The sequence below is a fragment of the Amblyomma mixtum genome, chromosome 2 (genome assembly GCF_055824585.1).
Source record: "Amblyomma mixtum isolate Tamu chromosome 2, ASM5582458v1, whole genome shotgun sequence".
Taxonomy (NCBI): Eukaryota; Metazoa; Arthropoda; class Arachnida; order Ixodida; family Ixodidae; genus Amblyomma; species Amblyomma mixtum.
The window spans coordinates 224177149-224202538 of record NC_143013.1 but is presented as its reverse complement, the minus strand read 5'-3'; the positions used below and the strand labels follow the sequence as shown (position 1 = coordinate 224202538).

Genomic DNA, 25390 nt, shown 5'->3' with positions numbered 1-25390 from the left:
TTGGAAGAAATCTCGCATGTGAGTCGAAAGAAGCAAAAAGCAGATTTATATTAAAAAGTATAAAAAGCGAGAAAATAGTGCTCCACTTCATCTTTTATATTTCGTTTTAATCTCTTTGTCCTGCTGTGATCACTTATTCGAAAAGTTGACATTGCTGGTTCAACAAAAAGTGGGCTCACAAGCGCTACGTTTGCGAATCAAAAGGAAAAAAGAGGCGAAACTGTCCACATAGCTACGAGCAAGACTGAAGAGGCTGACTGATTGCATGGCGCCCTTTCCAGGTTGTTTGGAGGGCACTACCTAAAGTCTGAAAGAATGAGTGGCTTAAGAATGAGAGACGAATCGCTCCCAAGATTATAGTAACGTTATTAACGTTTCGGCTTCAGGCACTGGAGGAATGCGCTTTGGCGAACGAAAACTCCTCATTTGTCTTTTGTGGAAAACCACGGAAGGAGCACTTAAACGCCGCTGAGAGGTATTATTTATCCTACAAAGGAAACATCGATGTTTAGCTGAACCGGCTTAGTAATTGTCTTCCTGTTACAACCACCTTGTCACGTTGTAGCCGTTCGTATATTGCACAATATACTTATTAGTTTGCAAGCATTCGTTATGCAAAGAGCAGGCTCTTAGACTGAGGAATATAGCAAACATAAAAAAACAAGCTTAAGCTTAGCTGTTAGCAGCAGCTTAATTAGTTAATCGTGCCAACAAAGACAGGCTATGCATTGCTAAAACTATCTAGCGGTGGTCGTTGTAGCACGGTGATGATGATGAATTCAAAATTGCCGCATGTTTGAAAACGCAATGTCTGCAGCTTCAGTCTTATTTTTGCACCTATTGTGGAACGTCACATTCAGAACACGAAATAGAAAAATAATTTACTTTTAAAATAAATTAGGTTAATATGTTTAGATTATGTAACCTTCACCGTGAGCAGGGTCGTTATATGCAGCAGCACCGGAAAATGTTCAGGTTTTAGGACTAAATAAGACGTAATCTTAGCGCTGGCCGTTTTGTATCGTGAGAAACACTGATGCGTAATAATAAATTCGAGGTGATACAATAGTAAAAAAAAATCTCTTGGGCTCAATATCTGATATAACGTGTTTTAATTTATTACTGCCGTCATTACCGCCTTTACATACTTGTTCTGAATCGAAGAAAATTTGTAAGTATATTACGGTTGAAAGCAAATCTTGCCCTTTCACATTACAGTGAGTTTGGCCTGAGTACGTAATAAATAGATTTTATCTTCTGGCTCTTAATCGAACGTATTATTTCTTTATCTGCTGAATACGCACGAACTACTGAGCTGCTTTGTTGATTTTCAGTTGCTGAGTTCTGTAAACCATGCTACTGGGCGAGTTGCTTCTGCGCATGTAATATTAGCGCATGATGGACACACTGAAATGGTAAGGAATAACCTTTAGAGACGCTCTGAAACCGCTTGCGAACTTCGTTTTTTTGCGTTTTTGTCCTGTCTATGCTTTATTCATTTTAAACTTGTAGTGGCCATTTGAGTTGCATTCCCAAGCAGTTTGTCAGTCTTCTTACGCTTGCCTCGCTACGAACCGCAAACAAGAATTTTGATTGAGCGTTGCTTGAACGAAACTCATTTTGTTTTGTTATCAAAGATTTGATAACACCTAGGTTGTTTGCATTCCCTTATAATGTTCTCATAGCTGCACGCAACACAAAGGTATTCAACGACGTTTCGGTGGTCGGTTTTGCGTTCCTGTGCTGATAGTACGCCTTGTGGAGCAACCATTTCCACCCATATATATTGTTCAGAACGCTTCACTGCTCTGTACGCCAGTTTTTTTCTTGGCCTTCGCTCGGCAAAAGTAGGTCATCACTGTCCGAAAGTTGAGCACCCCTGCTGTGTCGAAAGAAACAATTTTGGGTCTCTAAATGACGCTTCATGCAGAGCTTCAGCACGAGCTGTAGAGCTAAATTTCACTGCATTCCTGTTTTTCATCGCTCTACCAGAGTCCTTCAATAAAAGTATTTAAGATCTGTGGGGCAACTCAGCTGATGGATTTGTATGAAATATTAAGTGTATCAAATTGGACCCATGGCGTTGGTTCAACCCGCATTCCCGGAATGAGTTATTCAGGCTGTGTAGAATGACCGCATAAAAAGAAATTGGCAGTGGTTTAGCTCTGGTTAAACCTGGTGGATTGCGAAAGCAACGAGGAGAGAAAGTGAGGCGATGGAGAGCGCGCGGCAGCGGCGGCGGCCCCGGCACGCTAGCTATGCGCCGCTACTGCGCAAGCGCAACTGGCGAGCGCGGCGGCGGCACCTCTGGGTCACCCGCGTAGTGACGGCGACGGCGCGCTAGCAGTGCGCCGTGTGACGTCACTGCTCCCCGCGCATGCGCAGTATGGCCTTGCCTCAGCTCCGCGGAATGGCAAGGCGACTCGCGTAGTGTTGCTTTCGCAACAAAAATGACGGACGATTTATCGTAGCTAGGCCAAATGGGAATTACGAGCACTACACTTCGGTTTTCACTTCGTTCTCGGTTTTGGTTCGAGGCTCGGTCTTCAAGGTCAAACAGAACATAGACAATGACTGGCAAATCAGGGAATAGGGGGGGGGTGGCTTAGTGCTAGTTTTGGTTCAAGACTCGGTCTTCAAGGTCAAGCAGAACGCAGACAATGACCGGCGAAATAGGTGAGTAGGGTTCTTAGAGCTAGCGCACTGAAACTCGAGGGGGACACTTGAGCTTCGCCTTGTAATTATGACGCAATGGCGTTAACGGGTCAATGTCCATGCGTGCGGAATTGGTCACTTTCCACTACACATTAACAGCCAGCTGGGAATCCTCAAGTCAGTCCTGGCACAGTGGTGCTGCAGTTAAAAGATGCGCTGCTGTCCAGCCACGACTGGTGCTGCCACCAATGAGCCCTGTGAGACACAGGTTGCTCTTACTCGAGCTACCTTCGTTCCCAGATGGACAGTGGCGAAACCGGTGACAGATCTTAGTACTAATGGGGTGAAATTACGGGAACGATTAATTATCGTTACGTGATGACAGTTCCTTAGAGTTAGGTCTTAATTGCTTACACGAAAAGTTAAAGTTGCCAACATAGGCCTTTATTCAGCGAAAGCTGAGTAGCATTTGCTGATTGGCTCTCCATGTTCCACAGTAACCAGCCACCGGGTTTTCCCCGTGGCAATTACCCTCAATCTGCGCTTTCCTTGGTCACTGTCGGGACATCCTCCATCCACAGTAGCCATCGTGGTAGCCATCTTCCGACATCTCCCTCCTCACCCTTACATGTGGAGAGGAGAATTTCTCTCTCTCAGCTTTCCTATCTGTCAACCATGAAAAGTTGAAGCTTGCAGGTCATTTTTGCAGAGGCATTCTTAGTGATGTTCGATTTTTCACAGTCATTTTTAGACGTTTTCGTTTTTGGGGTCTTCCCGTGGCAGCCACTTTCCAGCCTTCCCTCCTCTCTAGTACAAGTTGAAAAGGACGTTAGCTCTCTCCACTTCCACACCCGCCAACATTGGCAGAGGGTGTACACAACACCACATCAGTGACGCCGGACAATTTTTCTTCAGCACGGGGCTTGTAATGTTAACGCATTAATAATAGCCGGGTAATGATCTGTTAATTCTTTTTGCATAGACTGGCACTTTTTAGCCATCAGCAAAACCTGGCAATATCATACTCGAATGGGGTAGCGAAGTAGTTCGATATATCCTTAATTCGATATATAAAAAAACGGCAATAGTAACCTTATCTGTAGCCTAGACGAAAAAATGCATTTCAGCCACGCTAGTGACGCGCTTCTTTCAGCGACTTGCCACCCGCCGGCGAGCAGTACCCACCTCACTGAATTACTATAGGCCTAACCTGCTTCGCATCGGAGCCGCAGCGGAAGGCGCTTTAGAATTAGCCGCAGCCTATCGTGTCTGACCCTGTTACCAGTACCGCATGAGTGAAAAATTATTTGAAAGACAGCGTGCAGTTTGGTAATATCTTCACCACTAATGATTATCCAGCGTACGAGGCGTTCTTGGAGGACGATACAAATAGTGAAAATAAGATCATGAGAAAGGTCGTAAATGTACATTCGGAAAAGGAAAGAACTGAAAGCCGAGTCTCGACGCACGCCAGAATTAACAGACCAACCCCATAAAGAGTACATAATTGTTCCATCTGGGTTTCGAACTGAGATCTATGAAAGGATCCGGTCATGTCGTAACCATGCCAGTATTTTAGCATCAGGGTTATGATGACTTCACTGTAAAATTAGCAGGTAATGGAAGACAACCTTTAGCACGCACGCACATATGCGCACGCACACGCGCGCGCACGCACACACACACACACACACACACACACACACACACACACACACACACACACACACACACACACACACACACACACACACACACACACACACACACACACACACACACACACACACGCGCGCGCGCGCGCGCGCGCACACACACATTTTATGACTTCTTTCTTTTTGTCGTCAATGAGCAGGTGTAACAATATTGTGTAATAATTAGGCTTAAGACGAAACGCGGTTAATGCGGTGCATAAAACTTTTCGAAGATACGCGACGTCACGGAAGCGCACTGTTCACCCCCATAATTAGAATACATCTTTGTAACACGAACCTTTGGATAAGTCGCTCTTTAATACCTTGAGAGTAAGCTGAGAATTATGTCCAGAAGAATGTGATACGAGCCGATGCTTGATTGTCTCAATTCGTGGGCATGAAGACAGGTATTGCATACTGTCTTTATTTCCACAGGAGTACGTAGCATCGCAGCAGAAAGCCTGAAAGCAGGCAGTCAAACTTCCCGGACGGAACATGTGTACACAGAAGCTGCATACCAGCTGCTGCTAGTGAGAACACACGCCGCTTCATGTAGACACTATTTTTTGAAACACGCATAAAAGTGTACTGCGAGCTTCAATAGCTGCCACTAGGTTTAATTTTTTTGAACCAACACTCCTTGGCAGCGTTCGAATCAATAAACATCATCTGTCATCTGAGAGGAAGCTCGGGAGAAAGGCCGCGACAAAGCCCTCCATTTAAGTAAGGTCTCTATAAATTAGTCCTGTACACTGTGGAGCATTGGAGTTCTGGCAGCGGTAAATATTATCGTGAAAAAAGCTCATCCGCGAGCAAAGATCTTTGAGACCTTCGTTGTTAGTCATGCCGAAATTCCTATTTAGTATTTGCGTTTGTACAATCTTTCTAACTACCGGAGGTCGAGGTGTTCAGAACATGCGCTGGTGCGGGACGACCTTGAGTAAGTAATTTCATGGATTAAAATAATAGCAGCTGTCAGCACAAATGACTGCGAGGCTGTTTTGATTCAAGAAGCCCAGATAAATACAAAGCTTTTCTTAAGTTTTTCTATATCGTAAGAATCTGCGATACCAGTATGTAGTTTACCAGTAGGGCAGCGGAGCGGCTCCAGGTTCGCACCGCTGCGCTGTTATCTCGCGCAGCTCGTTTGCGGCCAGAGTACCACAGCTAACGACTAACTCCCCTCTGGCTCTTGCGCGGATGCTTTTCATGCTTGATAAATTTCTAGTGTGGCGTGCGGCTGCTCTGCTGTCCACGGTTGCGAAGAAACGGAGCGCGCATCGGCAGTGGTCGAGCACATCGCGCTGTGGCAGAGCAGTCAGACGTCCTCAGCCCATCAAACTGCCGCAGTCTGAAGGAACGAGGATCCATTTTGTTTTTTGATGTCTGTTTATATTGCCCTAGTATTAAATATTGTGACGAAGAAGACGAAGCGGGCAGTGGCGCGAGACGGAGCGCTCGCGCTAGGCAAACGGTCATTAAATTGTTGCATTGCCGTCAGTCACCTCGTTTCATTCTTCAGCTGGCCGCCATATCCATCTCAGCCGGAGGTTGGGCAGCGTGGCCCAAGGCACCGCATCGGTGGCTGCAGTGACGCGCCCTTATTCTCGGCAGTGCGATTCTCAACAAAAACGGCAAGCTTATCGTCTTTTCGCCATTTTCTGCGCAACGGCTTTATTATTTTGTTCAGCGAGACCTCTGAAACTGCTTCAATTGGATACTAGGATAAATAGTCACTTGTGAAAATTTCTCTACGAGAGGACCGTCGCGAAGAGATTGTTGGGAAGACGAATCGCAAAAATTATTTTCAGTCAAAGAAATTTATTGACAAAAGGAGATAAACATCTCATCCGCTATCATAAAAGTGTTCTTAGTGCGATGATAAGTTGCAGTCGACAGCGATGCGTTGGCTTAATCGTCCTGCCATCGAGTCGTAGAGCGCCGCCCCCAGCTCCAAGCATCCGCGCAGGGCTTCCCACTCCTGCTTGACGGGACGCCACAGCTGATCCTTTGCGCCACCATAAGTGCGCCGTGAGGAGAGTTCCTTCAAGATTGCGCAGATGTTCTGCATGGGCTTCAGGTAAGCCCCGGTCCGTCCAGGGCATAGAGAATCAACTGCCCTGTGTGGAATCAACTGCCCAATATCTCGTCACGGTAAACGAGCCCTGGATCCCCACCAATGGGATGAGGTCGGCCCTACTGATTGCATCCCAGACACTGACCGTGCAGCGGCCACTGCTGAGCACGCTGTGGGTGTAATCAAGGAGATACCAGGGCATAAGATGGGGCAAACAAGTTCCAACAAGCATTAACACATGTCGGCTCCTGAACCTAACCAAAGTAGAGCTAGCTCGTCACGCTGCGGGAAGAGAAATAAATCTGAAGGCTAAATTTATAACAAATCCAGCATTCTGATCATGCTTGTGCGCGGCACGAGAGAATAATCCACTTCGTAATCCACACTGCATCTGTGTGAAGTCCAATAGCAAGAGTCGAAGTGAGGCTGCAGCACATTTTTGAGATCATGCTGCAAACAATACTTCGTTTCTCAGCACGGACAGGTTAGTAAACTTTGCCCGAGCTTTTCGTTAGATGTAAGAATGACAAGTTGTACCTGCTGTTCAATCGCACGCTGCTGTTGGTCCCAGCGAGTGCAGAACGTTGACTCAATCCGCGAAAATCACCTCCCGACACTCCTCTGCAGACCACTGCTCGAACGCTCGAGCGACGTTGAGTCACTCTTTTTTCTGGTTTGTTTTGAGTTGCGGCTTTTGAGCAGCAAAGCAGTTCATTAGACCAGATAGAAGCATATCAGGAGAGTAGCGCGCACCGCGAAGTGGGTGGCCTATTGCGTTCATAAAAGCAAAATATCAAGATTAAATCCTCGTTCACTACCGGACATTTGGAGGCCATTGAACAAATAAAAACAGGAACCGTCGTATTGGCTTCAATACTTCGCAGGGAAGCCACCTAAGGTTCCATCTGAGGAGAGAAGGATGGCTCTGCATAGAAGGTATCCCTCTTCGTGAAATATTTCGCCGCACCGGAAGGGCGAGAAAAGCAGTGAACCGTATTATTAGAGCATATAAAAACGAAGAGGGCAGAACTGCGGACGTTGAGCGCAATGGGCAGCCCAGAGGCACAACGCTTGAAGAGGAGGAAATAATTGTGGCTGCCGTAGCTGTAGACCCCTTTCTGAACGCCAGGGAGATTCGCGAAGACTTGGCCTCAGTTGCTCCTGCGACATCATCAGATGCAGCTTGCAAGAGACAGGTCTAATCAGCTGCGTTGCCGCTCAACAGCCGCACCTTACAACAAACTAGAAGGAAGACCGCCTGAACTTCGCTCCAGAGTTCGAGCCGTGGTCTACAGAAGAGTGGCGAGAGGTGATTTCCAAGAATGAGTCGAGTTCTACAAACGCTGGGACCATCAGCAGCGTGTGGGGTCCGTTGAACAGCAAGTATGACCTGTCATTCTTACAACTAACGAAAAACGCAGGTAATGTTCAACTAACTTGTTAGCGCTAAAAAAACAAAGTATGGTTCGCAATACATCGCAATCATAAGAATTTAATGCAGCCTCACCTCTAATTTTGCTGTTTGGCTTCACATAGATGTAGTACCAAATAAGAAAAGGATTATTCTCTCGTGCCACGCACAAGCTTGAGCAGAATGCTGGATTTGTTACGTTTTCACCCTTCCGATTTATTTCTCTTTCTGCAGAGCGACGAGCTAGCTTTACTTTGGTTAAGTTCGGGAGCCGACGCATGATAATGTTTGTGGGAACATGCTTGCTCTTTCTTATGGCCAGGTATCTCTCTGCCCATAGCGTGCTCAGCTGCAGTCGCTGCTCGGTCAGTGTCTTGGGCGTCTTCAGGAGGAACGGCCTCGGCCCACTGGTGCGGATCAAGGGCTCATTCACTGGGCCGAGGCGCTGCGACATCTGAACTGGATAGTTGGTTCCCTACGTCCTGGAGGGGCCGGGCTTACCTGAGACCCACTAACATCTGGGGTATCTTGAAGAAGGAGCTCCCCTGACGGAGCCTCTGTGGTGGCAAAAGGATCAGCTGTGGCGTCCCGTGAAGGAAGAGTAGGCAACCCTGTGCGGATGTCCGGAGCTACTGGAGGCTCTCCATGACTCGATGGCAGGACGATTAAGCCAAGGCATCGCTGTCGACGGCAACTTAACGTCGCACTAAGGACACTCTTATTATCATCATCATGCTGACTACACTCACTGTAGGGCAAAGGCCTCTCCCATGTCTCTCCAATTAACCCTGTCATTTGCCAGTTGCGGCCACTGTATCCCCGCAAACTTCTTTATCTCATCCGTCCACCTAACTTTCTTCCGTCCCCTGCTACGTTTGCCTTCTCTTGGAATCCACTCCGTTACCCTTAAGGACCAGCGGTTATCTTGCCTTCGCATTACATGCACTGCCCAAGCCCATTTCTTCCCCTTGATTTAAACTAGGATATCATTAACCCGTGTTTGTTCCCTCACTCACTCCGCCCTCTTCTGATCTCTTAACGTTACACCTATCATTTTTCTTTCCATAGCTCGCTGCGCTGTCCTTAACTTAAGCTGAACCCTCTTTGTTAGCCTCCACGTTCCTGCCCCATAGGTGAGTACCGGTAAGATACAGCTGTTGTATACTGTTCTCTTGAGGGATATTGGCAAACTGCCATTCATGATCTGAGAGAGCCTGCCGTATGCGCTCCACCCCATTCTTACTATAGCAGATGAGATGTTTATCTGCTTTTTTCAATAAATGTTTTTTGACTAAAAATAATTTTTGTGATTCGTGTTCGAACAATCTCTTCGTAACGGTACTCTCGAAGAGAAATTTTCACGAGGGACTATGTACCGCAGCATCCAATTAAAGCAGGTTTTAGAGATCTTGCTGAAACGAATAATAAAACCATGGCAGAGAAAATGTGGAAAAGACGAAAAGCTCACCGTTTCTGCTACTGACCGCACTAACGGGTAAAAGCGTGCATCTCGGTAGCCACCGATACCACGCTGCCCAAACTCCGGCTGCGGTCGACCCATGCGATGGGCGAAATATTAAATTGAGAGTAATATAAACAGAAAAAAAAACAAAACGGCCGCTCGTTCCTTCATACTGCGGTGGTTTGATGGGCTGCGGCCGTCCGATTGTTCTGCCACAGCGCGATGTGCTCGACCACCGCCGATGCCCGCTCTCTTTTGGCGCCACCGGGAACAGCAGAACGTCCAAACGCCGCACTAGAAATTTATCAAGCGAGACAGGCGCCCATGAGAGAGCTAAGGCGAAGTTTGTAGTCCCTCGGGGCACTCAGGCCGCAAGAGAGCGGCGCGATAAAGCAGCGCCGCGGCGCGGCCCGCTGCCACTCGGCTGCCCTCAGCTGTGGTCCATTTACTTTTGGGGCCGATAGTTCATATGCGTTTGCATGATGGGGGTTCAGAAAGCGTTATTTGAAGAACCAAATAGGTAATTGACTGACCTTAATCAGGAATATGTATGTGTTGACATTAAACTGCTGAAGGTTTCAAATAATCCAAATACAGAAATTGGTAACTTAAGTTATGAATTTTAGATCATTCAGCATTTTCGTGCGCCCGTAGTTGTCACCATCTGTTCGCTTGTTGCATTCCTTATACTGTTATTTCGCAATCTGCCAGATTAAGCTCACAATCGCAATTACAGCGAAAGCAGCATGTGGGAGGTTTTCTGTTGGTGGACGACGGTAACGGAAACAAAACCATTAAAACTGCCTGCCAGGTTTCAATAAATGACATATACTTACGGCATCAGGCTAAGCCAGGTGAGGACACTGTGCGGGCGGCGCACTGGCCGCAAACGACCGGATAAAGTACCAGCCGCGTCATCCGAACTGGGCCGCTGATCGCAGCGTCAGTGTCGATGAAGCGGTGAAACTTCGCCGGAAGAAGGAAAACATAAATGAATTATCTCGTTGCGATAGCAACCATGTAAATATATCGCATGGTTCGTTTACGTCACAAAAGCCGTTCGCATGGCATGAACTGTTCCTTGTGCAGTCAGCAGCAGCGTCGTCGTGGCTCTTTAAGCAAGCTGAGTGCGGTCCCCGGCGGCGCGGTTTTACGCCAGTGCTTCCCCAGCGGCACGGTTGTGGTCGGTAAACTGCAGCAATGGGCCCCAAGTGCTTTGTTGTAAACTGCAACAGTGGCTTTCAGTGCGTCAACATCTTTCAGTGCAATCACGTTGTTTAATTTTCAATGTTTTGCTTAAACTCACAGAAACCGCTACCTATCGAGCGACAGCGAGCAAACGTTTTGGTAAACTGTACAATGTACAATGATTGCATACATTGTTATCAATGGCTCCTGATTACGAAAAAAAAATTCTTTCGGGGTTGCCATTCCCAAGTGTCGGCCAGTAAGAGTTGAGCATTTTATTGCCTTTGTAAGTATAACAAAAAATATTTAAATGCAGTGCCACGAGTTAGTGGCATGGGTTGCAAAGGCAAGACCAGCAAAATTTACTAGCAGAAAAGGCGCGCAATAAAGTGTCGTACGAATGAAAACTAACAGAAAAGGCGCGCAATAAGGTGTCGTACGAATGAAATGTGTAGCAAAAAGTAAATAAAAATAATTACATTCATCCCGTTTCAGTGCAAACTGTGACACAGTCCAAGTTTGAGAGCACCCTTGAATCAGTGGCAGAAGCTAAGACCAGAATAATTTGTTATTGGCATGTTAATACTATTAAGGTCAATCATTCTTATGTCTACAGCGCAGCAAGGAGAAGTTTAATGTTGCGCTTGAAGTTGCAATGTCGTGGAGTGAGGAGCATGTCACCCGACAATTGAGTCATGGTTATTTTACAGTGGGCGCTCTGAAAACATAGTTTTTCCACTTTTAGTTAGCGTGAATTAAAGCATGGGGACTGCTAAAAACGTACCGTAAAACATTTGCGTGCTTGAGTGCGCTATCGGGAAGAAGTCGAAAAAAACACATCCGAACGAGCGACAAATCAAGAGCAAACAAACGACTGGGTAAACGAATGGTATAATAAGCAAGTGCATGGAAGTACGAACGAGCGGCGTGCCACAAAAGCTATAGCAAATGCTTCATTGATTTAAGAAACGAACTAACGAGCTAATTAATGAAGGAACGAGCAGGGCGCGCAGCATGCGAGCGAATGAACGGGCCAAGTAACGCACGAGCCAAGGGTCAAGAGAACAAAAAAGACCAGCGATGGTTACATGCTCGGTTATCAGCGCGTCGACACTTATTCGTGGAGCAGGTTCAAAAAACCCGCCCGATCTCCTTCTGCGTCTTCAACTAAACCAGCGCGAAGCCGCTGCTTCATAAAACTGCAGTTGGCAACGCAGCGGTACAGAAACAAAGTGGCAAAAATGTTTTCTTCTTTTCATCGGCAACAGGTTTCGGAAAATGGCGTTCACAAAGCGCGCATTCCCCATAGAAAAGGATTGCCTCACACAACTGATAAGCCCCTTCGTATGGGCCATAAAACTCCACCGCCGCGGCCGGGATCAGACCCGCGTCTTTGGGGTACGCAGGCGAGCACTATAGCCACTGAGCCACCGCGGCCGCACTTTTCCAAAAGTAACCGAGCAGCCGTGACGCCAGTGGGAGCGGGCTCTGAGTCCAGCGGCGACGCTGCGGTTCCCGGCCTCACACAACTGATAAGCCCCTTCGTATGGGCCATAAAACTCCACCGCCGCGGCCGGGATCAAACCCGCGTCTTTGGGGTACGCAGGCGAGCACTATAGCCACTGAGCCACCGCGGCCGCACTTTTCCAAAAGTAACCGAGCAGCCGTGACGCCAGTGGGAGCGGGCTCTGAGTCCAGCGGCGACGCTGCGGTTCCCGGCCTCACACAACTGATAAGCCCCTTCGTATGGGCCATAAAACTCCACCGCCGCGGCCGGGATCAAACCCGCGTCTTTGGGGTACGCAGGCGAGCACTATAGCCACTGAGCCACCGCGGCCGCACTTTTCCAAAAGTAACCGAGCAGCCGTGACGCCAGTGGGAGCGGGCTCTGAGTCCAGCGGCGACGCTGCGGTTCCCGGCCTCACACAACTGATAAGCCCCTTCGTATGGGCCATAAAACTCCACCGCTGCGGCCGGGATCAAACCCGCGTCTTTGGGGTACGCAGGCGAGCACTATAGCCACTGAGCCACCGCGGCCGCACTTTTCCAAAAGTAACCGAGCAGCCGTGACGCCAGTGGGAGCGGGCTCTGAGTCCAGCGGCGACGCTGCGGTTCCCGGCCTCACACAACTGATAAGCCCCTTCGTATGGGCCATAAAACTCCACCGCCGCGGCCGGGATCAAACCCGCGTCTTTGGGGTACGCAGGCGAGCACTATAGCCACTGAGCCACCGCGGCCGCACTTTTCCAAAAGTAACCGAGCAGCCGTGACGCCAGTGGGAGCGGGCTCTGAGTCCAGCGGCGACGCTGCGGTTCCCGGCCTCACACAACTGATAAGCCCCTTCGTATGGGCCATAAAACTCCACCGCTGCGGCCGGGATCGAACCCGCGTCTTTGGGGTACGCAGGCGAGCACTATAGCCACTGAGCCACAGCGGCCGCACTTTTCCGAAAGTAACCGAGCAGCCGTGACGCCAGTGGGAGCGGGCTCTGAGTCCAGCGGCGACGCTGCGGTTCCCGGCCTCACACAACTGATAAGCCCCTTCGTATGGGCCATAAAACTCCACCGCCGCGGCCGGGATCAAACCCGCGTCTTTGGGGTACGCAGGCGAGCACTATAGCCACTGAGCCACCGCGGCCGCACTTTTCCAAAAGTAACCGAGCAGCCGTGACGCCAGTGGGAGCGGGCTCTGAGTCCAGCGGCGACGCTGCGGTTCCCGGCCTCACACAACTGATAAGCCCCTTCGTATGGGCCATAAAACTCCACCGCTGCGGCCGGGATCGAACCCGCGTCTTTGGGGTACGCAGGCGAGCACTATAGCCACTGAGCCACCGCGGCCGCACTTTTCCAAAAGTAACCGAGCAGCCGTGACGCCAGTGGGAGCGGCTCTGAGTCCAGCGGCGACGCTGCGGTTCCCGGCCTCACACAACTGATAAGCCCCTTCGTATGGGCCATAAAACTCCACCGCTGCGGCCGGGGTCGAACCCGCGTCTTTGGGGTACGCAGGCGAGCACTATAGCCACTGAGCCACCGCGGCCACACTTTTCCAAAAGTAACCGAGCAGCCGTGACGCCAGTGGGAGCGGGCTCTGAGTCCAGCGGCGACGCTGCGGTTCCCGGCCTCACACAACTGATAAGCCCCTTCGTATGGGCCATAAAACTCCACCGCTGCTGCCGGGATCGAACCCGCGTCTTTGGGGTACGCAGGCGAGCACTATAGCCACTGAGCCACCGCGGCCGCACTTTTCCAAAAGTAACCGAGCAGCCGTGACGCCAGTGGGAGCGGGCTCTGAGTCCAGCGGCGACGCTGCGGTTCCCGGCCTCACACAACTGATAAGCCCCTTCGTATGGGCCATAAAACTCCACCGCTGCGGCCGGGATCGAACCCGCGTCTTTGGGGTACGTAGGCGAGCACTATAGCCACTGAGCCACCGCGGCCGCACTTTTCCAAAAGTAACCGAGCAGCCGTGACGCCAGTGGGAGCGGGCTCTGAGTCCAGCGGCGACGCTGCGGTTCCCGGCCTCACACAACTGATAAGCCCCTTCGTATGGGCCATAAAACTCCACCGCCGAGGCCGGGATTGAACCCGCGTCTTTGGGGTACGCATGCGAGCACTATAGCCACTGAGCCACCGCGGCCGCACTTTTCCAAAAGTAACCGAGCAGCCGTGACGCCAGTGGGAGCGGGCTCTGAGCCGCGTGGCGGCGCTGCGGTTCCCGACCCTGGCCGCTGCTTTTTGGCTGCGAGTGTTAACTGGGTGAATTAGCCCGCGCTCTCACCCTCCTTCCTTTGATGATAATAAGTAAGCTGTTGGTATGTGCGGCGAACAATTTGTAGAGGACGGAATGCTGTCGTACTGAGCCAGGGTGCAGGCTTACGTCAGGCGGTTACATTACAATCACCTTACACTCGCAGTCAGGGAGCAGCAGCCAGCGCCAGCAGCGCCGTCGCTCGGCTGAAAGCCCGCTCTGGCCGCTGGCGAGGCTGTTCGGTTACTTTTGGCAAAGACGCTACATCTCATGATGCAGAATTATTTTTAGATGCATCGGCACAGGAAACCACCGCAACATTCGAAGCCGAGTTTGTTCATTATATTGCACTTATAAATAGCATGATAGATGGACGGTAATTAGCCGACAAAGAGCAACGTCTCATTTACCAATAATATTCGCCACATTAATCTGCTTCAGGGTCTGTTGCGACCAAAACCCTTCAGTAGCAAAAGTACGAAGATTTCGAGGTCTGCTCAGTTAGCGCTACGCATGTACGCGTATACTCCTGTACACTGCTTCGGTAGAAGCAACTATCTTTCCGCGCTCTAGCAGTAGGATCCCCACTCAGCGATTTCACCGCTGCCTGGCAAAGTGGGTTGCCTGGGAAGACATGAGTCTCACGAGCGCCAGCAGTGGCAGAACCTACAATAAAAGGGCAGTGGAGAATAGCTTAACTGCTGCACCACAGCGCCAAGAGTGGTATGAGGGCTTACAGCGACCTAAGGATGTAAGCTAAAAAATGTGCAATTCCGCATATATGGCCATTAACCTAGTAATGCTATTGCGTCACATTTTTGTCAGACGTCTGCTTCACCTTTAAAACCGAGCCTTGGACCGAAACCTAAGTGAAAACCGAAATACTAGCGCACCTAATCCATATTTTACCTAACCACGCTATATCAACCGTCATTTTTTCAAGTCTGAAATGAAACGAAAGCGTGCAGTGCCGAGCATTTTTTGAGAGAAACATGTTTTCTGAGCATTAAAAGATGGTCACATCTCTCCAGCTTGTCTATTCAATGCCTTCGACTGATGTCAGCAGGACTTGGTTTTGGCATCTTGTGTCATTGTTGGCTGAAAGAAGATTGTTCCGTAGTTGACGCCTCCGCCTTAACTAATGATGTCGGCTGCACCATTCAGCTCTGAGGCGCATGAACTGCTGCACTCAAGACCACTGGAAATAACCGTATATGCACCATCACCGGAGAATCTGCTGGATGTGGCGCAGCTGACATCAAAGCACCTAAAAATTCTAAATTTTATCCATTTTATCCATCATCTGAAAATACCGTCATCCATCCAGTTAATACAATCGCCTAGAGCCCATGCTTGGAAGAGCGTCGCTGTGGTGAGGCTCTAAATATTGAGGCTAGCCAAGCCGCAAGGATGCGTTGAGAATTCCCGGCAAAAAAAAAAAAGAGCGTACATGTCCGTGTGAGGAAGGAGAGCCAGAGAGTAAAGTGCACTGAACAATGGATAGGTTAGAAACTGAGCCTTGTAATACCTGAAGCGACCTTGACGAAGTGCCGCAAGGTCTTATCTAGTCATTCATGAAATACGTTGTCGCTGGGTGGTGCTTCTAAGAAACATCGTTCCGTTAATGGCGATCTCACAGCCGCTGACTGAGCTGCCTCGTAGTGTCACGCTGGAACTCTCCCTTTCGTCGGAAAAGTGCTATTTATGTGCATGTATTACAGTGAGCCAACTCATTCTCTTTGGCATCCCCTTGGAAAAAAAGTTCCTATCTTTTTTTGATGGTTCCAGACCCACTGGAGACAGCGAAGGCCACCAGGACGGCAACCAATATGTTTTTCTCTTGCAAGAAGGACATCATAAAGCTGAATGTGAAGCCCGCCATAATAATGGTGCTTGTTATACTTCTATTTTTATTGTCCAGAAAAAAAGGGTTCTAAATTATAAAGAATCAGTCAGCCTCAAACATTCCTCGCACAGGCGGGACTCCATGTTCAAGCGCACTAAAAAGTTATTACTGAGCCCCCCTATATGAGCTCTAAAACCCCCCTGAACCTCGTAAGCTACGTTCAAGTTGGAATACGCCGCCTATTCGCTTTTGTATAAAGGGCTCCAGTTTCATTTGATTGCAGAAGCGTTGCCGTGACAATGATACTCACACCTTTACCTTCTGGGCACTGTAGCACTTGTACTGCAGTGCAGTGAAGTCGTTGTGTCAGTTCGGCACAGACAAACAGAAAAGAAGATATACTGTCGCTTACCTTTGCTTGCCATTGCCGACACAGTACCAGCTATCCTAAACATTCAGGAGCAGTTCAGTCACACGTTCGCTTGAGTAATACGAAAAGCCCTACTGGCATGCCCCCTCAAGCTTTTCACTACCTCCGTAAAAGCTACATTACTTACCTCGTGGAGTGGGAGCAGTTTCAGGAAGTAAAAAAAGGCCACTTATGTCAATGGCGCCACTCCCTCGTAATGTTCATAATGCGCTGATAGAGTAGCGTTTTCGAATCCCGGTTGTGTGCGAGATAAGGAGTTTCTGAAAACTTTTTCTTTTTTTTGTTCCTTGCAATTTTTTCAGGATAACATTATTTTTGAGGGGGAAACCTTTTATGAAAGCAATTTTTTCATATAATCAGAGATTTCACTATAGAATCATATCCGCAGATCATCCGACGGCTGTGTTGTATTCTTTTCTATTAACGTTTTTGCTATCGTTAAAAGTGTTCCCAATTGCTTTTTTTATGACAGTCTCAACTGTTCAATGCGATCGACGGAAACACTTTAAAATAAAGATTTTGCTACATATAAGAGGAATGCACCATTGCCTTCAATGTTTCCATAAAAGTGTCATACAATCTGTCAATTTTCAAAATTTTTGTCTGAAAAAGTTGGATATGATTTCCTGACTGGAGGTAACACACTTCACGCAGGAACTGGACAGGCTGTGTGCATCTTGGCGAATATGTTACTCCATCGGCCATGAAGCAAAAAATGTGAGTGACATAGAGTAACTGTCTCTGTGTATTAGTCGTGTGCTATAATATGCAAATTTTTTCTTGCACTGCGTTATTTCCGGACCAGGTATCTCGAAGCTTCGAAGACACTGTTATTGATTGCATGCAAAAGATGGCTCGTGCTTGGATCACAGTAAACCCTGTAAGTTACCATTATTCCACAGGAACTCTCCTTATGAACGAGATTTAAACACTTTAAGAAGCCACATAGTATTAGGGAGGATTTTAATAGAAGATAAAATAGTATGATATGTATTTCGGCTGACATTTTTGCCGCCATTTTCTTGCTAATGTTCTGCAGTTAATGAGATCAGTGCAAATGATTGCGTGACTTTCGAAGAAATGTTGTTACACGAGAAAAGCACCAAATAAATTGTACCTGTTTTCTTTCTTTTTCTTGTTCCAAGGCAGCGCCTCAGAAGTACAACGTCGACGTCGATGAAATCACAGTATCATATCGAGTGAGCAGCATACTAAGTCCCTTAACAGTACCATGTCGCGGACGAACTGAAAAACAGGCCCGAAGACTTTGTGCTGTTACATAATTTATTATGGCATTGTTTTACATGAATGTGTCTAAAGAACACGGATTTAATAAAACTTCTGCTTGGGCTAGATGGTGCATAGCTTAATTTGAAATGAATTTAAGCGCACAAAAACACGCACACAAGAAGAGGAAACACACAGGACAGGCGCTGTCCTGTGCGTTTCCTCTTCTAGTGTGCGTGTTCTTGTGCGCTTAAATTCATTTAAAAATAAGAGCATGCATTCCTGCTGTAACACCGTATTTTTGTTGGTCGGACTTTTGGAACATAACCCGTCATGAGTGGAGAATTCTCGATGATTGTTGTCAGTGTGTGTTCACAGATAACAAGTTCGATACAATTTGTTACAGCGCTGTGCCAGGAGCCACCTTTCGAAAGATGTGAGACACACTCTGGAAGGAGCAAGGTGGCTTAAAGACTTCATCTCTGGCTAAATGACGCGCTACTCGGTGACTGAGTATCGTCATGCAACAAGTGCTGTTAAAACCAGCCTGTCAGCCAGCATCACCTAAACATGCTAGGGCTGACGCAAATAAACAGGGAATGTTCATTTCGAGCGCGCTGTTTTTGTCTTTGCAGGGAATAATACACAATATTCGTGTTCTCTTGCAGTATTTTGTAGCGGTGACACCCGACATACTGCGCGCTCGGCTGCACACAAGCCAAATGCAATGACGATGCCAGAACACATATTTCGCCACTATGCGAAAGCTGTTGCTGTACTTATGCGCGTTTTTAACGAAAGTGTTTAACCAATTTACACAGTGGGCCCTGGGAAGGTGCTTTGAAAACATCAAATGTAATATATTACTACTGTTCGTCGTTGGTTTCATGTATGCTTCACGTACGTGGTATCTACGTGGTGATCGTGGTACGTGGTACCACGATGACAGCCTCTTCTAGCACGAATCCGCAGAATAAAATTCAGCCTTCTCTCTTGTGGACCGTTTGAATCCACAAAAAACGTGGCCATGGTAGCTGCGTTTCGGCTAAGGCGAAATGTAAGGCGTCCACGTAATGTGAATTGTTAAAACACGTAAAGGATCTCAGGTGATCGAAAACATTCGCGAGCCCTTCACTACGGCGCCTACCCTTTTTCTCCTTCTTTTACTCCCTCTCCTAAGGACGAGGTTGAGGAATGCACATCGGTATAGCTCCATCTGTATAGTTCCCCCTTCCACGGCAAACCTCCTCCACCTTCTGGGTAACTACCCTTCGGTTGGTTCCCATGGCAACCACGTACCATTTGCGCCTTCTCAAGCACTCGCCATATCCTTCTCCTAAAACGGTAACCATCTTCCAGGCGGTTACTGTTGTAACCATCCTGTGGTTATGCCTTCCTACGCTCTCGCATTAAGCCTTCCTCGTGCTTCCGGGGTAACTACCTTCCGGGTGGTTTTTGTGGCAACCGCCGACCGGTTTTGTCTTCTCACGCCCTCGCCATACCCTCTTCCTCCCGCGGTAACCATCATCCGGTTGGGGATTCCTCTGATCTCCCGATAACTTTCTCCTTCCCAGGTAACCACCTTCCGGATGGTTCCTGTGGTAATCACCTACCGGCTGCGCCTTTCTGCGTTCACGAGATACATTCCTCAAACACGATAACGACCCTCCGAGTGGTACTAATGGCAACGCGCCCACCGGTTACGCCGTCGACGACAGACTATAACGGACAGCGATGTCCATCTACGACGCGAAACCCAACAACGGGCGCTTTGCAGCTGTCGCTGTGAAATTAACAAAACTATCTCGTTGCTGAAAACAGACATAAGCTTGAAATGCACCAAAAGAAAGGCGTACCGTTATATAGGACGCCTCATAGATAAAAATAGCCGCATAGGAGACTTAGGGAGCGCTCCTCATCAGCCACTTAGTTTTTATTCACTAGCGACCGCGGCTCTGCTTTCTTTGCTGCTGTTTACGTAAGGTGACCCGCATGACGAGCGTTCGCCACGTGCTGGAAAACAGGGGATGGTAACGAGACGTGCTATGCACAACTGGACGCCGCCTCCACCGCCTCCGTCAGCCATCAGGCCGAAGAACGACAAATTAGAGCTGGTTACTGGCCGTGCTGATGGATGGCGCCAGGGGACCTAAACTGTAGGGTTCGTGCACGTTGCCGGATGACGCCTCTCACGCGGCGCTGTTGCCTCAGTTATGAAGTGTCAGTGTCACTAAGACTGCGCGTGTTCCTCTTGGGTTGCAAAGCAAAGCTTAGGCTTCTTGGCCCCGCGTGATGGCTTCGTCCACCACGGGACTAAGAATGCGCAGTTATTGATGCGTGCGCTGCTCCCGCGGCAGCGTATCATTTATAAGCAGGGGTGAAGTGAAAGTTTCGCGAAAGATCGTTTAGGTTCGCCTCCATGTTTTCCCTTTGTCCTGGCGGCAAAATCACCCGCGGCCCACAGACAGTGGGAGCTAAAAGCATTTCATACTTGATGAATACTGTGTCACAGGTGCGAGGCAACTCCAACCGCTAAACTTTACGACTACGACTCCTTTCACTCTTATTCCTCACCCTTTCACAGATTTTCTAAACCTTATATTTTTATGAAATACTTGCGGCTTGCCTTCCTCCCACCTCCTTTTTGTTCTCTTTCTTGAATGAATGTTAACCGCTACTAATAACCACCTCGCCCATCGAATCTTTGCATCTTGCTCATGGAGCTGCTTCGGGCTGGAAAATGGCAAATATGTCTGGCGATTTTTCCCCTAGTAATGAGGGATACTGCGTTATTGTACTTATGTCATGGTGCGACAAAATATCATCGATTGCCAATCTCCGTCCGTCGGTACGCGCCCATTTTAGAAGAAAACGTGCATCCTAACCCGACTGGTGCCGCAGCGTCGAAGACAGTGAGTATTGCTTTTCTGCATTTATCCCCGCTCTATGGTTCGTGTTCCTCCACAAATCCGAAGAAATTATCAGTTCTGGAGCATCCGCCTTTCGATGACTGGAAACTTCCAGTGTGCGGTGTTGTACTAGCGTAAGCGAGATCGCTTTTCCATTAAGCTGCAACAGTTAGGATTTTCTATAGCGCGAAAGGGGCTGGAAAATACCAGGGCATGAAAAATACGAAATCTGATTAATGCTGCATTGCCATGTTTATTTCCCCTATGGAGTCCAGGATACTAGACCTCTAGATTCGCTTCTCGCTAGCTGTGGAAACCCACTTCTCATGGCTGGCGATTTCAATTCACACCATGTGTCTTGGGGCTACCGCACAAATCTATGTGGGAAGCGCCTTTGGGACTGGGTTTCTGACAACAGCCTTACGTGTTCAAATTCTGGATCAGCCACTTACCTTTGCGCTCAGTCTAAATCTGTTTTAGATCTTACATTCACCAGTCCTGGAATTGGCATAATGAATTGGTCGACTGTTGATTGCGGCTCCTCAAGTGACCATATACCTGTTCGTTTTGATATCTTATGTCGTGTAACTCCTGCGGCTCGTCCGTTGCGGACGCATGTAAATTATGACAAATTTGAGACGATGTTGCGCTCTGCCCTCGCGTCAGTTTCTACCATCGCCGAAGATCACCAGTCAACAAGCATATGCCTGGCTTTAGAGGATTGCCGGAAAAAGTCGGAGTTCCTGGTGCGGCCCTCAAATGGGAATTCCTCTAATCATTGGTGGAACGCGGACTGTACGAGGGATTACAGGCGGAGGAAGGCAGCATGGAAAAAGCTTCTTTATAACCAATGCCCAAATAACTGGAAAGATTATAAATTCATAGCAGCCACCTTTAAACGCACAGTTTCTCGTGCGAAAGAGAAATATGACTCTGAACATTTTGATTTTCTTTCAAAGTCAGGCAACCGACGGGCATTATTTGGCTTTTTACGGTCCAGGAAACAGGTCCTGCCTTCTCGTGATTTACAGTCATTAGTTATGCCTCCAAAGGAAGCTATCGAGGTGGTTGAATCAATTGCCGCGGGCTTGCATAAGCGGTTCTCGTCTCTATTTCCTTTGCGCCCATGTTGTTTGCGCACAGGACGCCAGATAATTATTTCACTAAAGTTACTCTTTCGGAGCTTTCTCAAGTTGTTCATAGATTACCAGCTTCTGCTCCCGGTCCTGATGGTGTTACTTCGAAGATGCTCAAGATTCTATTTGAGGCGTCTCCGAACTCTTTCTTACACCTGGTCAACTATTCTATCAAACTCGCTTGGATCCCTTCTGAGTGGAAGCTGGCCAAGGTGATCCCTTTACTTAAAAACCAGGGCGGAGGCTATGAATTGGAAAATATTAGGCCTATTTCTCTAACATCAAACGTGGTAAAATTAATAGAAAGGGTGTTACTTATGCGGGTTTCTGCCTTTGTGGACCGCAGAACTATCCTCAGCCCGTGTCAACTCGGCTTCCGGCCGCGATGTTCGATATGGCATGCACATGTAGATCTTGAGAGTCGTATTCTTCTAGCTCGTCGTCAACGCCTGTATGCTGCTTTGGTTACGCTCGACGTCTCTGAAGCTTATGACAGTGTAGAGCATTCCATCCTAATACACAGGCTACAGTCCCTCCAGTTTCCGGAATATTTAGTTGCTTGTATATCTGCGTTTCTCTATAACAGGGAATTCTTCTGCGTCCATAATGGGGTAAAATCCGAGAGGTACAAACAGACGAGAGGTGTTCCGCAGGGAGCTGTCCTTTCGCCTGTGCTGTTCAATATTCTCATGAGCTCCATTCCTCTCCACCACCATGTTCGCACTTACGTCTATGCGGACGACAATGGGGTAAAATCCGAGAGGTACAAACAGACGAGAGGTGTTCCGCAGGGAGCTGTCCTTTCGCCTGTGCTGTTCAATATTCTCATGAGCTCCATTCCTCTCCACCACCATGTTCGCACTTACGTCTATGCGGACGACATAGCATTTTTTGCGGCTGCGCCTGATATACATTCCCTCTATGATCAGTTGCAATCATATTTGAGTTCTCTTGAGCTCTGGTTGAGCAGTTTACACCTCTCATGAAATGTTAACAAGTGTGCCGTCCTTGTTTTTCCTCTACAGGATCCTGTTGTGCTCTCTCTTTCATGCAAATTTCAACCAATTTCTCAAGTTCAATCCCTAAAATACCTGGGCGTCATTTATGACGACAAACTCACCTGGAGGCCTCACATTGACCATGTTGCTGTAAAAGGGACTCGTGCCGCAGGCATGTTACGGAGGTTATGTAGTCACAGGTACGGCATGCGCAGGGATACGCTCCTAATGATTTACGTATTGTATGTTAGGCCAATTTTAGAATTTGGCTCTGTGTTGTTTTCAGGCTCGGCTTCATACAAACTTCGTCCTCTCATCCTTTTGGAGAGGGAGGTGCTTCGGATGTGCCTTGGCGTCCCCAAATTCGTGGCTACCAATGTGCTGTACCTTGAGGCCCGCATTCCTCCTCTGTTAACCCGATTTCACTTTCTAACTGTGCAGACTTTCCTCAAAATCTTTGAATCCCATTTTCACCGTTCGCAAAGCATTTTCTGTTGCCAGCCGACCTCCATTTTTGGTGTCCACTGGCCTCGTTTTCATACCCCACAGGTTGTGTTCGTGCAAAGGCTGCTTGAGCCTTTAAACGTGGAGATTTACAACATCCTTCCAGCATTAAGCAGTGGGTCCTCTGTCAACATTGTTTTCGACAACATTTTTCCTCAAAACGCGAAACTTTTACCACCCCGTATTTTAAATGGTCTATTAGAGGATCATTTATGGTCCCTACCAACAAAAATTGCAATAGCAACCGATGCCTCTCAGTGCAACGAAAAGGCAGGGGTGGGAATTTACTGTCCGAGTTTAGACTGGTCCTTTTCGCTGCGCCTTCCGGATTACACCCCTATTTTTCAAGCTGAGTTTCTGGCAGTAGTTCTTGCTCTGCGCAAGCTTGATCCTTCTATTTCTGCAGTGGCAGTCATTACCGATTCTTTATCTTTGTGTTCGTCCCTCGCGTCGCATGCTGACTGTCCCACTTTAAGCACTTTTTATCGCTTCTTCCTTCGCATTTGAGCCTTGTTCACTTGATATGAGTACCCGGCCACAGCAGCGTGACTGTCAATGAGATCGCGGATAACCTTGCAAAGGCCTCCCCAGGCGGCCCTGTGTTGCCCATCATCCCGGCTACAGCGTATATCACAGCATCTAGGTTCCGGCTTCGAGCGTTATTAAGCGTGCAAGACACAACACTTTTAACATCGGTGGAATATCAGCATCTGAAATATTCATGGAGCAGGAAAATTTGTCCATCTCGGCAGCTAGAAGTATCTCTGACGAGGTTGCGCTGCCGCATCCCCCCTCTAAATTTCTATCTGCACAGATCTGGTTTGGCGCTATCTCCCCTCTGTGCATTTTTCCGTGAGCCTGAATCTATCGATCATTTTTGGCTCCATTGTCGTCGTTTCACCTCTTTGAGAAGAAGACTGCTGGAGTTGCCCTTACAGTAACTTGGCCTCAGTTTGAGCAGCCCACACTTGCTATCATTTGGTGCCACCACACTTGAGTTCAGCCACAGGTCTGTTTGTGACGCTGTTCAAAATTTCTTGCTGGAATCTCATCGACTACCTTGCTAAAGCTTTCAGTATTTTCTTTTTATGCTTCATTTTTTTTTCGAATTATTCTCTTTTCTCTCTTTCTTTATCTCTCCAATTCAATCTCCTTTATATATACATATATTATGGTTATTATTATTATTATTGTTTGTTTTTAGTTTTGTTGATTTTTTTTTCATCCTCTCCGTGCCCTTCTTGTGGTAGACTCCCCCGGTGTTCCTCTCCCGTGTGCTTTCCTTTTGCCTTTACTACGTACAGGTGAATACCAACCTTTTCCACCCGATTCTTGGCCGATCCCCCAGAGTGGGTATGTGCCATTCTGTCGTAGGCTACAACAACAACAACAACATTGCCTTCAGCAGACATGACCGCCATGACTAATAACACATGGCACGGTAGGTGCATTCTTGGCGCTATGCTACTTACTTTTCGCCATTAATTGAGTAGGCAGCGCACTGATGTAGGGTAGTTGTAGAAAATTTGTACTCTATCCTCTCATGCAGAGGGGGCCTAAGAATGCATTGCGTTGCCGGAAGGCTCATCCTGGACGATGAATAGATGGTGCTAATGCACTGAAGTTTACGACAGATTTATTGGCTGCAGAACGTGTCCCGTTTTCAGGCGCTTCAGTTCTTGAAGCTGGGAAGCACGCAGCGAGCTGTTTTGACGGCTTGAGGATGCTCGCGATCACCCGATTTTTGTAGCGAGAGCTATACTACCCACAGTCTCGTCATTTCGCCGTGCGTCTGGAAGGCGAGTCCCGCGCATGCGCGAGGATCCGAGTGACGTCACAGCCGCGCAGCTGATGCGCCGATGCCGCTCGCCTCCGACCGAGAGAGAGACTACTACTAGAGAGAGACTTGATCGGAGAGACTATCTCTCCGATCAAGAGAGAGACTGGCTAGACGGCACGCTTTCCTTCCTTCAATGCTTTCGGTGCTAAAGTGACGCCGCATTCAGCCGCTTCTGTTTTCCGTGCCGTGCACACCACTCGCTGATCCCTGCTGCTTTCGCTGTTTAACGCGCTTTGGCATTCGCGTGCTCTTCTTCGTCCTTACTG

General features: G+C 48.2%; 1 protein-coding gene across 1 annotated transcript; it reads left to right on the top strand.

Moving 5' to 3' along the window:
• The first annotated feature begins 5145 nt into the window (after positions 1-5145).
• LOC149362751 (uncharacterized) lies at positions 5146-18227 on the top strand. The gene is made up of 6 exons (XM_089569805.1): positions 5146-5289; positions 16023-16123; positions 17165-17227; positions 17316-17390; positions 17656-17709; positions 18144-18227. The coding sequence occupies exons 1-6, from the start codon at positions 5193-5195 to the stop codon at positions 18225-18227; spliced, it is 474 nt and encodes a 157-aa protein (XP_089425931.1). The 5' UTR covers positions 5146-5192.
• The last annotated feature ends 7163 nt before the right edge of the window (positions 18228-25390 follow it).